The 14,779-nt window shown below is 38.1% G+C and overlaps 1 protein-coding gene across 1 annotated transcript; it reads right to left on the bottom strand.

The window, feature by feature from the left end:
• Nucleotides 1-8,364: 8,364 nt before the first annotated feature.
• lect2.1 (leukocyte cell derived chemotaxin 2, tandem duplicate 1) lies at nucleotides 8,365-10,538 on the bottom strand. Its single transcript, XM_057817783.1, has 4 exons — nucleotides 10,416-10,538; nucleotides 10,231-10,342; nucleotides 9,997-10,148; nucleotides 8,365-9,908 (listed from the first exon to the last, which is right to left on the bottom strand). Exons 1-4 carry the CDS (start codon nucleotides 10,447-10,449, stop codon nucleotides 9,742-9,744), a joined length of 465 nt encoding a protein of 154 aa, XP_057673766.1. The 5' UTR covers nucleotides 10,450-10,538; the 3' UTR covers nucleotides 8,365-9,741.
• Nucleotides 10,539-14,779: the final 4,241 nt, after the last annotated feature.

Genomic DNA, 14,779 nt, shown 5'->3' with positions numbered 1-14,779 from the left:
AAAGCAAAAGCTAGTGTCTTAGGCAGGGGTGAAAGTGGGCCAGAACGGTCAGGAACGCAGTTCCGGTATAAGATTCAGGGCAGGAGTGCTGTTCCGGTGTTCTGCCAAAATATCCTACATCGGTGAAACGTCCTATATTAGTCGAATTTGACACCTAAAGTACTACTGTGCGCTCTAAACTTGTTTTGTTTAGATGCATACAGGAATAACGTACTAAAAAAATGCCTGCAGAAAATACTTAAATGTAGTTATATCAAATAAGGACGGTTTAAATACGCTACGTGACTAATGTGGTCAACTCCTTCAAAGCTAACAAAAACATGAAACATGCTAACATGCAAAAAGTATCTTTGAGGCAGTGAAAAGGTTCTAAATAACTAAATAAAAACAAAAATCGTGAGTACTCGCCGCTTCTAACTGATGTGCGCATGCGTGTGGATGCATGCGCAAGCGCCCTGAGCATTGTGTAGGACGTTTCGCCGCGTAGTAAGGAATGGCCGAACACCGGTACAGAGTGCTTTGATTTAAACCAGCAGAGGGCTGCTCCTCTAATGCCTATGTCACATTCTAATCTCTGCAATAAGATATTATGGTCGATTGTGTCAAAGGCTGCACTCAGGTCCAACAGAACCAGGATCGAGACTAATCCAACGTCAGCGGCTAGTAACAAGTCATTAGTTACTTTGACTAATGCAGTTTCAGTGCTATGATGAGCTCGAAAGCCAGACTGGAAATGATCAAATAAACTATTGTCCTGTAGGTGCTAACAGAGATGTTTAATTACCACTCTTTCAAGGACTTTGGAGAGAAATGGTAAATTAGAGATAGGTCTATAATTGGCCAAAATATCAGGATCAACAGTGGGTTTTTTCAAAAGCGGTTTAATAACTGCATATTTAAAGGACTGCGGTACGTGGCCAGTAACTAATGAGGTATTTATTATATTTAAGATAATATCAATAGAGGCAGGGTCTCTTTAAAGAGTTTGGTTGGGATCGGGTCTAGGAGGCACGTTGATGGTTTGGAGGACATTATAATTGAAATTACATCAATTTGGTCTACAGCGGTAAAGTTATTTAATATTTTAGAGGGGTTTATAGGAGATTCTGAATTTTTTGTCTGCTTTTTATAAGACCTAATAGTTGGAAGTAATTCATTTATTTTATTTCTAATAGTTGCAATTTTATTGTTAAAAAATTTTAGAAAGTCATCACAGCTAAGGGTGGTTGGGATATAAGGTTCTATTGAGCTGTGACTGTCAGCCTTGCTACAGTGCTGAACAGAAACCTAGGATTATTTTTGTTTTCATCAATTAAGGATGAGTTATATCTGGTTTTAGTCATACGCAAGGCGTGTTTATAGGTCACTAAACTGTGTTTCCAGGCAGAGAGAGCATGCTCTGTGTTGGAACGGCGCCAAAGTCTTTCTAATTCACATGCCAATTGTTTAAGAGAGCGTGTTTCAGCATTTACCATTATACCAGAGAGAGGCTCGTCTCGGCTTGACAAACTTTAATTTGGGGGGAGCGACAATATCGAGTGTAGTACGAAGAGTAAACGTAAAACTATCAACAAATTCGTCATTAACAGCAGGGCCGGACATTATTCCTTCATAATCAGATGACATGGAGGCAAATATTGGCTGGATTATCTGTTTATACTCTTAACCAGAGCGATCACATAATGTCCTTTTCATCTAAGTTCTGGTCACTAGTGACGGATTATCTTTAAGCACAAACTGAAAGGTAATTAGAAAATGATCAGACAGTACAGGGGTGTGGGGATGGACACTAAGATCACTAATCTCCGTACCGTAGGTTAAAATCAGGTCCAGGGTGTGCTTGTGACTATGAGTTGGTTTATTTACATTGTCTGTCTACATCATGACTGTTTTATGACAGTCATGATGTCGCTGTCAAATAAAGTGTTACCCGTTAATATGTTTTGGTGTAAATATCCCATAATACAGTGAGGACCGCTGCGGCTTATAGTCTAGTGCGGCTTATCTGTGAACAAATGCAGTTTCTGTGTCAAATTTGGTGGGTGGTGGCTTATAGTCAGGTGTGGCTTATATTCCGAAAATTAATGTATTTATATTGCTAAAACCTACCAAAAAGTTAATATGTTGTACTTGTGGTTTACGGCAAATTATGTCAATCTAAATGATCAAGTACAATTAATTACAGGACTGTATGAGCTCTCAACACTTCAAAGAACTTATCATTCCGTTAGGAACTTCGGTCATCACTTAATAGACAACATAGTGCCAAACAGAACAATATAACAAGGTGCGACCTCCAGGCAGGAGTTAATGTTGGCATTTGACCTCAGTCCAGGGATCGGGAACCTTTTTGACTGAGTGAAAAATAAAGGCCTTAACAAAGACTCCAAAGTTGACAAATTATTCCAAGTCGAGGACAATCCAAAATAGAAATATATTTTTAAAAAGTATATCGGCCTCAAATATCGGCTTACATACCCGGTTTCGGATATTGGCAATCAGCGAAAAAAAAAAAAAAAATTGACATCAAGATCAGCATTTGAAAATCACCGTATCAGTCGACTTCTAATATACATGGTGGAAAACACTCAGGTGACATGAAGTTCCGCTCTGAGACCCCCAATTTGGCCAAATTTCAAAATTGTCCTATACTGTATGCATGTGTGATACATCATTGAAAGCTTAAAATCTATTTTCTGGGGGGAAAAGTTTGAACAGGAGGACATTTTTTGACTCTTTAAAAGTAGGTCAAATTAGGTGAGTGAAGATTAACATTTTTGAGGCCTTTGACATTTTCTTAGTTTCTCTTTTAAAAAAGGTTTTGGACATCCATCCTGGTACATAATAAATAACGAACACTTCAAGATGATCCACCTTTGTCTACTCAAGTCTTTGATAATCAATATGCATGCATGAAGACACCACAACTATAGACACCATGATTTTAATGAGATATTATCGTATACTTACCTTTTTTCGATCAAAAAAACTCCATGTAGCATTTATCACCAAGTGTCAAGACAGCGGTGAATGGCCACAGCCGGACTTTGTGGCGATTTTATGGGTGAAACACAGTAATATAACAAAGGTCGAGATGCAGAATTCACAGACAACAAGGGGTGGTCGAGAATTTCTTTTTCAAATATTTACCCTTTTAAACGTTTTTTTTTTTTTTTAATTTCTTTGTATGGATCGATAGTTTATCCTCTAAAATATTGGGGTAAATGCGACAGTAACAAAAAAATACAATTAGGCGATAGTTATGAGGTAGATATCTTTGACCTACAGTGGGGTAAATAAGTATTTAGTCAACCACTAATTGTGCAAGTTCTCCCTCATGAAAATATTAGAGAGGCCTGTAATTGTCAACATGGGTAAACCTCAACCATGAGAGAAAGAATGTGGAAAAAACCTGAAAATCACATTGTTTGATTTTTAAATAATTTATTTGCAAATCATGGTGGAAAATAATTATTTGGTCAATACCAAAAGTTCATCTCAATACTTTGTTATGTACCCTTTGTTGGCAATAACGGAGGCCAAACGTTTTCTGTAACTCTTCACAAGCTTTTCACACACTGTTGCTGGTATTTTGGTCCATTCCTCCCTGCAGATCTCCTCTAGAGCACTGATTTTTTGGGGCTGTCGTTGAGCAACACGGACTTTCAACTCCCTCCACAGATTTTCTATGGGGTTGAGATCTGGAGACTGGCTAGGCCACTCCAGGACCTTGAAATGTTTCTTACAAAGCCACTCCTTTGTTGCCCTGGCTGTGTGTTTGAGATCATTGTCATGCTGAAAGACCCTGCCACGTCTCATCTTCAATGCCCTTGCTGATGGAAGGACATTTTCACTCAAAATCTCTCGATACATGGCCCCATTCATTCTTTCCTTTACACAGATCAGTCGTCCTGGTCCCTTTGCAGATAAACAGCCCCAAAGCATGATGTTTCCACCTCCATGCTTTACAGTGGGTATGGTGTTCTTCGGATGCAATTCAGTGTTCTTTCTCCTCCAAATACGAGAACTTGTGTTTCTACCAATAAGTTCTACTTTGGTTTCATGTGACCATAGCACATTCTCCCAGTCCTCTTCTGGATCATCCAAATGCTCTCTAGCGAACCGCAGACGGGCCTGGACGTGTACTTTCTTCAGCAGGAGGACACGTCTGGCAGTGCAGGATTTGAGTCCCTGGCAGCGCATTGTGTTACTGATAGTAGCCTTTGTTACTGTGGTCCCAGCTCTCTGTAGGTCATTCACTAGGTCCCCCCGTGTGGTTCTGGGATTTTTGCTCACCATTCTTATTATCAGTTTCATGCCACGGGGTGAGATCTTGCATGGAGCCCCAGATTGAGGGAGATTATCAGTGGTCTTGTATGTCTTCCATTTTCTAATAATTACTCCCACAGTTGATTTCTTTACACCAAGCGTTTTACCTATTGCAGATTCAGTCTTCCCAGCCTGGTGCAGGTCTACAGTTTTGTCTCTGGTGTCCTTCGACAGCTCTTTGGTCTTGGCATAGTGGAGTTTGGAGTGTGACTGACTGAGATTATGGACAGGTGTCTTTTATACCGATAATGAGTTAAAACAGGGGCCATTAATACAGGTAAGGAGTGGAGCCTCGTTAGACCTCGTTAGAAGAAGTTAGACCTCTTTGACAGCCAGAAATCTTGCGTGTTAGTAGATGACCAAATACTTATTTTCCACTCTAATTTGGAAATAAATTATTTGAAAAGCAAACAATGTGATTTTTTTTTTCACATTCTGTCTCTCATGGATGAGGTTCACCCATGTTGACAATTACAGGCCTCTCTAATCTTTTCAAGTAGGAAAACTTGCACAATTGGTGGTTGACTAAATACTTATTTGCCCCACTGTATTTACAGACACTATTTTTTTCATTGTGACGTAATTTGTTTAAAAGTTTTTAAAAAATGCGAGTGAATAATTTTTAAAGTCTTTTTTTTATAGTAAATATTAGACATAAATTAATAATTCTAAACTAAAATTGATAGACATTTTGAATAACAAATATAATCACTTACATTCTGTTTATGGCTGGGTTGAAACAAAAGCGTTTGCGCATTGTCTGTAAACGGGGGTCTCCAGGGTAAAATGGACAAATTAAAAATAATCTGGGGCATAATATGCCATGAAACTGCTATGGCAGCATATAGACATATTGTTCTATCAAACACAACAGTTCTCTTGGCTTAAAATCAAGGGTATAGGTTAGCATAGGGACGGTAGGGATATAACACTACCAACTTTTCAGGATGCTTGAATTATCCCCACCAACTTTTATGCAACCTTATTTGCATTGTATAATTACTTCAATTATATAGATAATTTAAATTGTCTTCCCATGTTGTAAGGTTAGAAATAACCCTACCATTATTAAGTGAACTACAGTACTTTCAATATGTTCAGACTTACATTGACCTATCTTCACTTGATGAATGTGCTCGTCCATTTTATCCCCCCTCAAACGCAAGTTTGATTGGCTGATGACTTGACATTTACACACGTTCACAGCCGGTGTTCTGTCAAAATTTTCACCCTGATACTATTTTGCTCCCGAAGCTTTTGTGGTGTTGAATAAGCACTCTTTTACATTCAGTTGGACTCTCAAAGTTATCCAAAGGTGCTAAATAAACAAAAGATTATTAGATTAATTATTTTATTATTTTCATGTCCAAAAAGGCATCGCTTCCACACGGGGTTCTCCAGGGATCTGTCCTCGGCCCTCTTTTATTTTCGCTTTATTTATTGCCTCTTAGTTCTGTTTTTAGGAAACATGGTGTTTTATTTCATTTGTATGCTCTATTTTCCAATGGCACAAAATGGCACGTTCTGTCAACTCATTGAATGCCTCAACGACATAAAGTCGTGACTTTTTTAAGTTTGAATGACAGCAAGACTGAAGTCATGGTGTTCAGACCAAGTAGCCAGGCCTCTTTGAATGTTGACCTCGGTTCATTGTCTCCATTTCTTATGAACTGTGTCAAAAATCTAGAGGTCCAATTTGATTCTGATTTTAAATTTCAGAAGCAGATTTTTTGCGTTGTACGTGACTGTTTTTATCAGCTTTGCCAGATTGCTAAGGTGAAATCTATTGTTTCACGCTCTGATTTGGAGAAATTCATCCATGCTTTTGTCATAACTCGGCTGGATTATGGTAATTCTTTGTATGCAGGCGTCGGTCAGGCTGCACTGGCCCGTCTACAACTTGTGCAAAACTCTGCTGCTCGACTCCTAGCTAAAACCCGCTGGCGCGAACATATCACCCCGATTTTAGCATCTCTTCACTGGCTCTCAGTACATTACTGAATCTATTTTAAGATATTATTACTTGTTTTTAAATGTTTGAATAATCTTGCGCCGCCATATCTGTCAGAACTGCTTTAGCCTTATAGTCCAACCAGAACCCTCAGATCAGCTGACCACTTGCTTCTAAAAGTCCCAAAATCAAGGCTGAAGCTTAGGGGTGACCGTGCATTTGCAGTGATGGCGCCCACGCCCAGGCTGTGGAACCAATTACCACTTACTATTAGACAGGCCCCTTCACTTACGGATTTTAAATCACGCCTGAAAACATTTTATTTTTCTTCAGCTTTTAATGTGCAATGACTGTTTGTTTATTTTATTTTTATGTGTTTGTTTTATTTTTGAAAGTTAACTTATTTTGCTGTTTTATGGTATGTAAAGCACTTTGTTCTCCTTGGCGGATTTTTTAAATGTGCTATACAAATAAAGTTGATTGATTGATTGATTGATTGATTGATTGATTGATTGATTGATTGATTGATTGATTGATTGATTGATTGGTAATTGGATTATTTTTTTGCAAGCAAGTAACTCTACCGATTTCACCAATGAGACGTCGCAAAAATAATCACATGACTCCATTATACCAATCAGAGGGCGTCAATGCTCTTTGGACGAATAAATGTTTTTTGTTTTTTTTTCTCTCATTGGAATTCAATGTATTTTTTGGGAGGTATTTCTTTGGCTTAATGTGGTTATGTATTGTGTTATTGTCCAGTATCATTATAACAACGGTTCATACACCATTGTTAAAAAAAAATCAAACAAAAATAAGCAGTTACCCAAAATGTTACTCTTACTTGAGTATTCTTTTCACTGTATACTTTTTTACTTGTACTTGAGTCCATTTTTTGGATGACTACTTTTACTCTTACTTGAGTAATATTATTTTTGAAGTAACGCTACACTTACTTGAGTAAAATGTTTGGCTACTCTACCCACCTCTACGTTTAAATATTGCAATTTAAATTTGCTTATAAAATCCAGACACCTATTCTGGAAGTTTTCAAAAGGTTTCTTTTGTAGTTTTTGAAAACAAAGGTTTGAATCGAACTGTGTACCACGTAACAAACCAGTACATATGCACAGAAAAACTTAACTTCCCTTGTTTTCAGCGTAAATCTACTAGAAATAAGTGAAACTATCTGCTAGTGCTTCAAGTAAATTTTACTCAGATTTCTTGAAATAAGAAAAACACCTAGCTGAAAATAAGCTTACCAGACTTATTTTAAGCAAAACGTTTGTATATTTAATATAAAAAAAAAAAAAAAAAATTGTTTGTCAGAAATGTTCTTAATTTAAGAATAGTTATTGTTCAAAACATTATTTGAAGGCATTTTTTTCTTGATTTAGGTGAAAAATGAACAACTTGGCCTTAATAAGAACAAATACTATAGTAACATTTACTTCAAGTAATTGGAAGAATCTGACGCATCTTTTAACCAGCCTTTAACACTCAGAACAAGATGGAGAAAATTATTCGACCAGATTTAAGAAAAATTATCAGATTAAGACGTTATAAATTAGCAGTGAAGAATAAATTTGTATTGATTTATTTTGCATTAATAATTTAGCCTATCAATTAATTTGGTTCACATTGGTGAGAAGTGTAGCCGTGACCGCCTTTCACCCAATCTGCTTGGTCTTATTAATGTCCCGTCTCAAGCAAAAAGTGTACATGGCTGTTATGCTGTTATATTGTCCCTACCAATATTGAGACGAAACCTATGCCCTTGCTTAAAATACAGCTGTTTCTTTTAAAGAGGGGTGCAACACCAAAAACTGCTTTTTCAGCCCTGTCTCTGTTTTCCACCATGTATATTTGAAAAATAATTGAATCATTTCAAAAGGTTTATTTGTAAAATTATAGATTTCTCATCAAGCATACAAATTCATATTAGCTATTATGCTAGCAAAGTTAGGCTGAGGGCTAACTCTTGCACAAAATGTCCACTCTGTTAGTGTCCACTCTGTTACTTCCAAATGACACCATATAAAATAAATAAATAAATAAATAAAAGAACCACGAAAGTATCACAGACATTAATGCCATGACATCTTTATTGGTCCCATTCAAAAAGTGTACACTGTACAACGATAGGCTGTTCTAAAAAAATAACCAAGTAAATTTTGAACTTGTTTGCTGTTAAAATGTATAGCGCTAATCCAAAAATGCTCATATTATGTGCCTTTTTGTCATTAAATTCACTTAATTTGCTATATGATTTCATTAACTTATTAGCTGCTAAGGGTTAAAGATGAATGAACAATTTCTGCCCTCCAAATCAAAATGGCAGCAGGGCCAAAAACCAAAAGTGGTTTTTACCATGTGGTATTTATTTGCCATGTGGCAAAAAATTTATGCCACATGGCAACAAAAAAATTCCACATGGCAAAATTTTTTTGCTACATGGCAAACATTTTTTGCCACATTGCAAAAAAATTTTGCTACATGGCAAAAAAATACCACATGGCAAAAAAATGCCACATGGCAAAAAATTTTGCCACATGGCAAAAAAAATTCCACATGGCAAAAAAATTTTGCCACATGGCACAAAAAATTGCCACATGGCAAAAAATGTTTGCTACATGGCAAAAAAAATGCCACATGGCAATTTTTTTTTGCCACTTGGCAAAAAAATGCCACATGGCAAAAATTTTTGCCACATGGCAAAAAAAATTCCACATGGCAAAAAAATTTTGCCACATGGCACAAAAAATTGCCACATGGCAAAAAATGTTTGCTACATGGCAAAAAAAAATGCCACATGGCAAAAAAATTTTGCCACATGGCACAAAAAATTGCCACATGGCAAAAAATGTTTGCTACATGGCAAAAAAAATGCCACATGGCAATTTTTTTTTGCCACTTGGCAAAAAAATGCCACATGGCAAAAAATTTTGCCACATGGCAAAAAAAATTCCACATGGCAAAAAAATTTTGCCACATGGCACAAAAAATTGCCACATGGCAAAAAATGTTTGCTACATGGCAAAAAAAAATGCCACATGGCAATTTTTTTTTTGCCACTTGGCAAAAAAAAAATGCCACATGGCAATTTTTTTTTGCCACTTGGCAAAAAAAGTTTGCTACCTGGCAAAACAATGCCACATGGCAAAAAAACAAAATGCCACATGGCAAAAAAAATTGCCACATGGCAAAAAAAAATTCCACATGGCAAATTTTTTTTGTCACATGGCAAAAAAAATGCCACATGGCAAAAAAATTTTGCCACATGGCAAAAAAAAAGGCCACATGGCAAAAAATTTTTGCCACATGGCAAAAAAAAGGCCACATGGCAAAATCGATTTTGCCAAATGGCAAATACCACTTTTGGTCCTCGCTGTCACTCCAAAATGGATTGGACGTCTATCGCTGTCAATGGCGGAGTATGAGATAAATTGCTCAGATTCTCAGAAGTAACCTGTGGGATCACTCTTGTCGCACATTTGCACGTGCACGTGCGAGGTGATTCCCGGGTAGACGCTCTGCATGTTCATCATGACGCCCAGACGCTGGCCCTTATTCACCGTTCCGCTAACCTTATCCGGCCTCACGTAGAAGAATTTGAAGCAAAGACCTGCATGGAGCAGATGAAAGTCACACAGCAAAAGATCATTTCTGAGTACTTTTGCGGTCTGAGGTGAAGGTATGAGTGCGGCGTTGACCTTCGCCCTGCATGTTGATGCCGTTGTTGATGGCCTCCTTCGTGGGGTCAGTATAGACAATGACTTTCCCGTTGAGAGTGACATCAAATGGAGCGTAGACCACCGAGCCGTCTTCACAATTGATGTCTAGACCTTGGTGGCTCCTGCCCCCCCTAGAAGACAACATATTCACAGGTCAGCAATTGGACAAATCCAATTTGTCCGCTCTGGGTTTTCAGGTTGTGTGAGGCTTACCGTGATGCTCCGTAGTAGCCTTCACCCCACCGGTCTGACCCTCTCCTGGCGTTATTGGGGTTCCCCTGGCATATCTGCCCGAAGGTCACGCCCTCACACACGCACACCAAAGCTGCACACGAGCAAAAACAAAGTTAGCACGAGACAGGCGAAGGTTTAGTGAATCTCCCGATTAGGTTTCTCACCCAGCAGAGTGGCAGGCAGAACCAAATTCTTCATCGTCTTAACTGCGATGACTCCACGGAGGTTTCTCTTCAGCTTTTAAGCACGGCATGACAATGACCGCCCAGCCATTGACATCATCAGAGAAATTTCCATCTGGGTGTTAAGTTAACAAAGTACACACAGACACATAGCGAAGGCCTATGCACATTTCAAGGTTGCAGTGTTGGTCAAAGTTCTTGTTGTGCAAAGCTGGAAAATCTGATCACTGTTACCCACAAAAAGATTTCTGCTTTTACTCAATATCTACTTTTTGACTGTGAGCTGACCAATTTCTCTGTCCTTCCTTTAAATGCTTGCTTTAAAACCTTGCCAAAGGTACTGAACCCCACGAGTTTCACAGGTACATTCACCAAACCCTTCAGAAATTCATAATAAAGCCATTTTTTTTTTACAAATTCAAAACCTAGCAAGTTAACATTTACGGCACCCGGGGATCTAAGGGGCCTGGTTTGCGGGCGTAAAGTGGGCACGGTTGGGCGAGGGGAGGGTCACACAGAAAGGTAAGATGATGCGTGGACAGTGGTGGGTAGAGTAGCCAAAATTTGTACTCAAGTAAGAGTAGCGTTACTTCTAGGGTTGTTCCGATCATGTTTTTTTTTGCTCCCGATCCGATCCCGATCATTTTAGTTTGAGTATCTGCCAATCCCGATATTTCTCGATCCGATTGCTTTTTTTCCCCTCCCGATTCAATTCTAATCATTCCCGATAATTTTTCCCGATCATGTACATTTTGGCAATGCATTAAGAAAAAAATGAATAAAACTCGGACGAATATATACATTCAACATACAGTACATGAGTACTGTATTTTTTTTTAAGACAATAAATCCTCAAGATGGCATTTACATTATTAACATTCTTTCTGTGAGAGGGAAAGATTTGTGACTTTATATATTGTGACTAAATATTGCCATCTAGTGTATTTGTTGAGCTTTCAGTAAATGATACTGAAGGCCATGCCCAATGCATGATGGGAAGTGGAACCATGACAAGTGAAACCACGACTGTGCGTAGTGCTACCAATTCATATATCTTCTCTGCGATGGGAGATAATTCAAAGTGTTAAGAAAAAGATCAATTGCTAATTGGCTTCCCCACATTGCTTCCCATGATAATTCTAATCGCAGGGAGAGGGATTGTAAGGCTTTAGGCAATTAAAATAAGGTTCCAAAGGCAGCCAAAAGTCACTCTACTCATTATACGCTGTCTTTTGGCTCTGTATATTGGCATAACGGCGCCATTACAGATGGAGCGCAACAATGCCTGAGTGGGTCGTGCAACGCATGCATTAATTGCATTAAATATTCTAACATGTTACATTTTTTAAAAAATCAATTACTGCTGTTTTTGGGATGAATTTGATATCCTTACCATAAGCCTAAACTAAAGACTCTGGATAAGTGTAATATATTATGTCTGTAACGTTAAATACAATAAGAAAACTATTTAATTAAAATATATTTTTTTAAAAAAGCATGGCCGATATTTTTTTGCCGATTCCGATACTTTGAAAATGACGTGATCGGGCCCGATCGATCCATCTTTTGTTACTTCAAAATAATATTACTCAAGTAAAAGTAGAAGTAGTCATCCAAAAAATGTACTCAAATAGCCAGTGAAAGGAATACCGTAATTTTCAGACTATAAGGCACACCTGACTGTAAGCCGCCACCCACCAAATTTGACACGAAAATGGCATTTGTTCATAGATAAGCTGCAGTGGACTAGAAGCCGTAACTGTCCGCACTGTATTATGGGATATTTACACCAAAATACATTAACCAGTAAAACTTTATTTGACAGTGGCATCATAAGAATGTTTAAGACCATATAAACAACCATGAAGCTTTGATGCAATTCGCTGCAAAGCTCCATTGCAAAGCTCCATTGCTTCCAGAAGCTTCATTTGGCCATCAATGCTCCCTTGGGGGAGACAGTCAACTTCTGCTGCCACCTGCTGTCAACATTATTGTCATCCAACATACCTCCTAGCATGCATTGCAGCGCTACATATATAAATAACAATCAAAATTCATGTTCTTTTGCTAATTATTTCTTCAGTTACTGTTCTAGTTGTTTCATTAATTGCTAGCGATGGTATTTGGCAACACTTTATTTGACAGTTGCGCCATAAAACTGTCATAAGAACATCATAATTATGATATGACACTGCCATGAGCATTAATGCATGCCAATGACAGATGTAATTTTGTGTCATCCGGCCAATCATCTCACTTTTAAATGGAATTAAAAGATCCAAGCTGGACATAAACGGAGTTAGTGACATAATTTGCCGGATGATACTTAATGGACCAAAGTGAGTCATAGCTGCACTGCACACACACATCCGCACAGATTGTTCCCACAACAAAATGGCAAACAAAGGATGATTAAATGTCAGGGACAGAGAATAAGACATAACAGTGCTCTAAAGATATGCCCTCCAGTAAAATTGGATTACTGATCTGCCATTGCAACGCGAGTGCTGTGTTTAACCTGCTGTAAGATGGAGCTTATCGACTGGACACTCAGCTCTTTGGACAAAATTTTTCTACAATGAAACCTACAGCAAGCCAACGGCCATGTCCGGCCAACACCTTCACGTCTGGTTATGTGGAGGATGCCTGGGGAAAATGGAGGCCAATATGCTTAACGTCTCTCCAGATTGAGGACATCGAGGACCACTTTATCTTCGGCTCTCTGATGGCGCCCGCCCTCCTGTTGCTTCTTGGTGCCCTCTGGGTACACCAATTCTCGATGAGAATCAAGAGTCAACTCCACGAGGCAATGGAGGTTGCTCATAACAACGGTGACAAATTGTCCCAGGTGACGAAGGAACAAGCAGCGTGAAGTGATGCCACCGCTCAAATGGTCACAAAAATCATCACGGAGCGCCGGGATCATGAAAGGCTCGCTCGCGGCAACCAGGGAAGGGAGGATGATGACTAATCTTCTGAAGCAGATACAGCAGACGTGGGCCTCCATGATACCCCCGGCCACCCCTCCCTACACCAACTTGGACATCAAGTGATACAATGAACCCACTCAAATGGACAATATGTGAAATTCCATGGCAATCAATGACTTTTGAATTATATGTGAGTTAAAAAACAAACAAAAAAACTGATAATAACTGGACTGTAACACAAACATGCTTGACTGTGCGTCCCGGGCTGTTGGGGGACGGGTATCGATAAGCATTTGCTTTTTCCCGTCTTTCCTTTGTCTGTCATCGTCTTTTTTTTCGGGCAAATTCCACACTCTGAAACTGTCAATGATTATGATGATGATGACAATGACAATAAATTCATTCATTCAATGACATCTGTCATAAGCATTCAATAATGCCCATGATAGTGTCATGTCATAATTATCACGGTCCTATGGCAGTGTGATGACACCATCGTCAAATAAAGTGTCACCTATTAACCCAAATAAATCAACAAATCAGCTGCGCTGGACTATAAACGGCAGGATTCAAAATGAGGGGAAAAAGTAGCGATTTATAGTCCAAAATTTTACGGTAATTCGTGTTCAAATTTCATCCAGAGTGAAATTAACTACAAATAATTTTGCCTTTTGCTGTTGATTTCTCGTTCCTACATAAAATGAAATTCATAAAATTTAACATTGTTCCGTTTTTTGTTTTCATGTCTGCATTCTCATTTTAATTTCGCATCCTTGCATCACATACTATTTTCATGACGTATAATGACGCAAATGTCTTCCTTTGTAATTATCCAAATCTATCATTTATTATTATCTACAAATAAAATAAAGCCTATAAATTGGGGGCAAACCTATAACGTTAGTCAGCATACAAAATAGGGTTTAGCATTTTCTAAACATTCACCTAACCCCTGAGGCTGACTCACCGAACTGCGTTAAGAACCACTGCTTTAATCTAAAGCAAAGCAGCCTACTTAGACAGGCATTGAAGTAATGTTCCTAAAACACAAAACTACAATTTAAAATTGAGAATATTTACTGTAATGTACTTTTTTTTTTTGTAATTAAACCAGAGATACCGTATTGGCCCGAATATAAGACGGCCCTGATTATAAGACGACCCCCTCTTTTTCAAGACTCAAGTTTGAAAAAAGACTTTTTGAAAACCAAATTAATTTTTATACTTAAAATAATTACAGTACATCCTAAACAAATGATTATAACAATATATTTGAGAGAAAAAGCATGTTATTTTGCCTCATTCAAATCTTAATATCTGAACAATTAAATATGTAAACTAAAGTGCAATTACATTCGTAAATGAATGGCTTCTGGTTTTTTAAATGTAAATAAACCAATCTATTGTGATAAATCA

The sequence above is a fragment of the Corythoichthys intestinalis genome, chromosome 16, assembly GCF_030265065.1.
Source record: "Corythoichthys intestinalis isolate RoL2023-P3 chromosome 16, ASM3026506v1, whole genome shotgun sequence".
NCBI lineage: Eukaryota > Metazoa > Chordata > Actinopteri > Syngnathiformes > Syngnathidae > Corythoichthys > Corythoichthys intestinalis.
This window is presented reverse-complemented; position numbering and strand designations above follow the sequence as displayed.

Excerpts from the sequence above, each read along its gene's own strand:
- lect2.1 (XM_057817783.1), bottom strand. The coding sequence starts at position 10,449 with ATGAAGAATTTGGTTCTGCCTGCCACTCTGCTGG. Across the intron at positions 10,343-10,415 it reads TCTGCCTGCCACTCTGCTGG|CTTTGGTGTGCGTGTGTGAG; the intron begins GTGAGAAACCTA and ends GCTCGTGTGCAG. Across the intron at positions 9,909-9,996 it reads CATCAACATGCAGGGCGAAG|GTCTTTGCTTCAAATTCTTC; the intron begins GTCAACGCCGCA and ends TGCTCCATGCAG.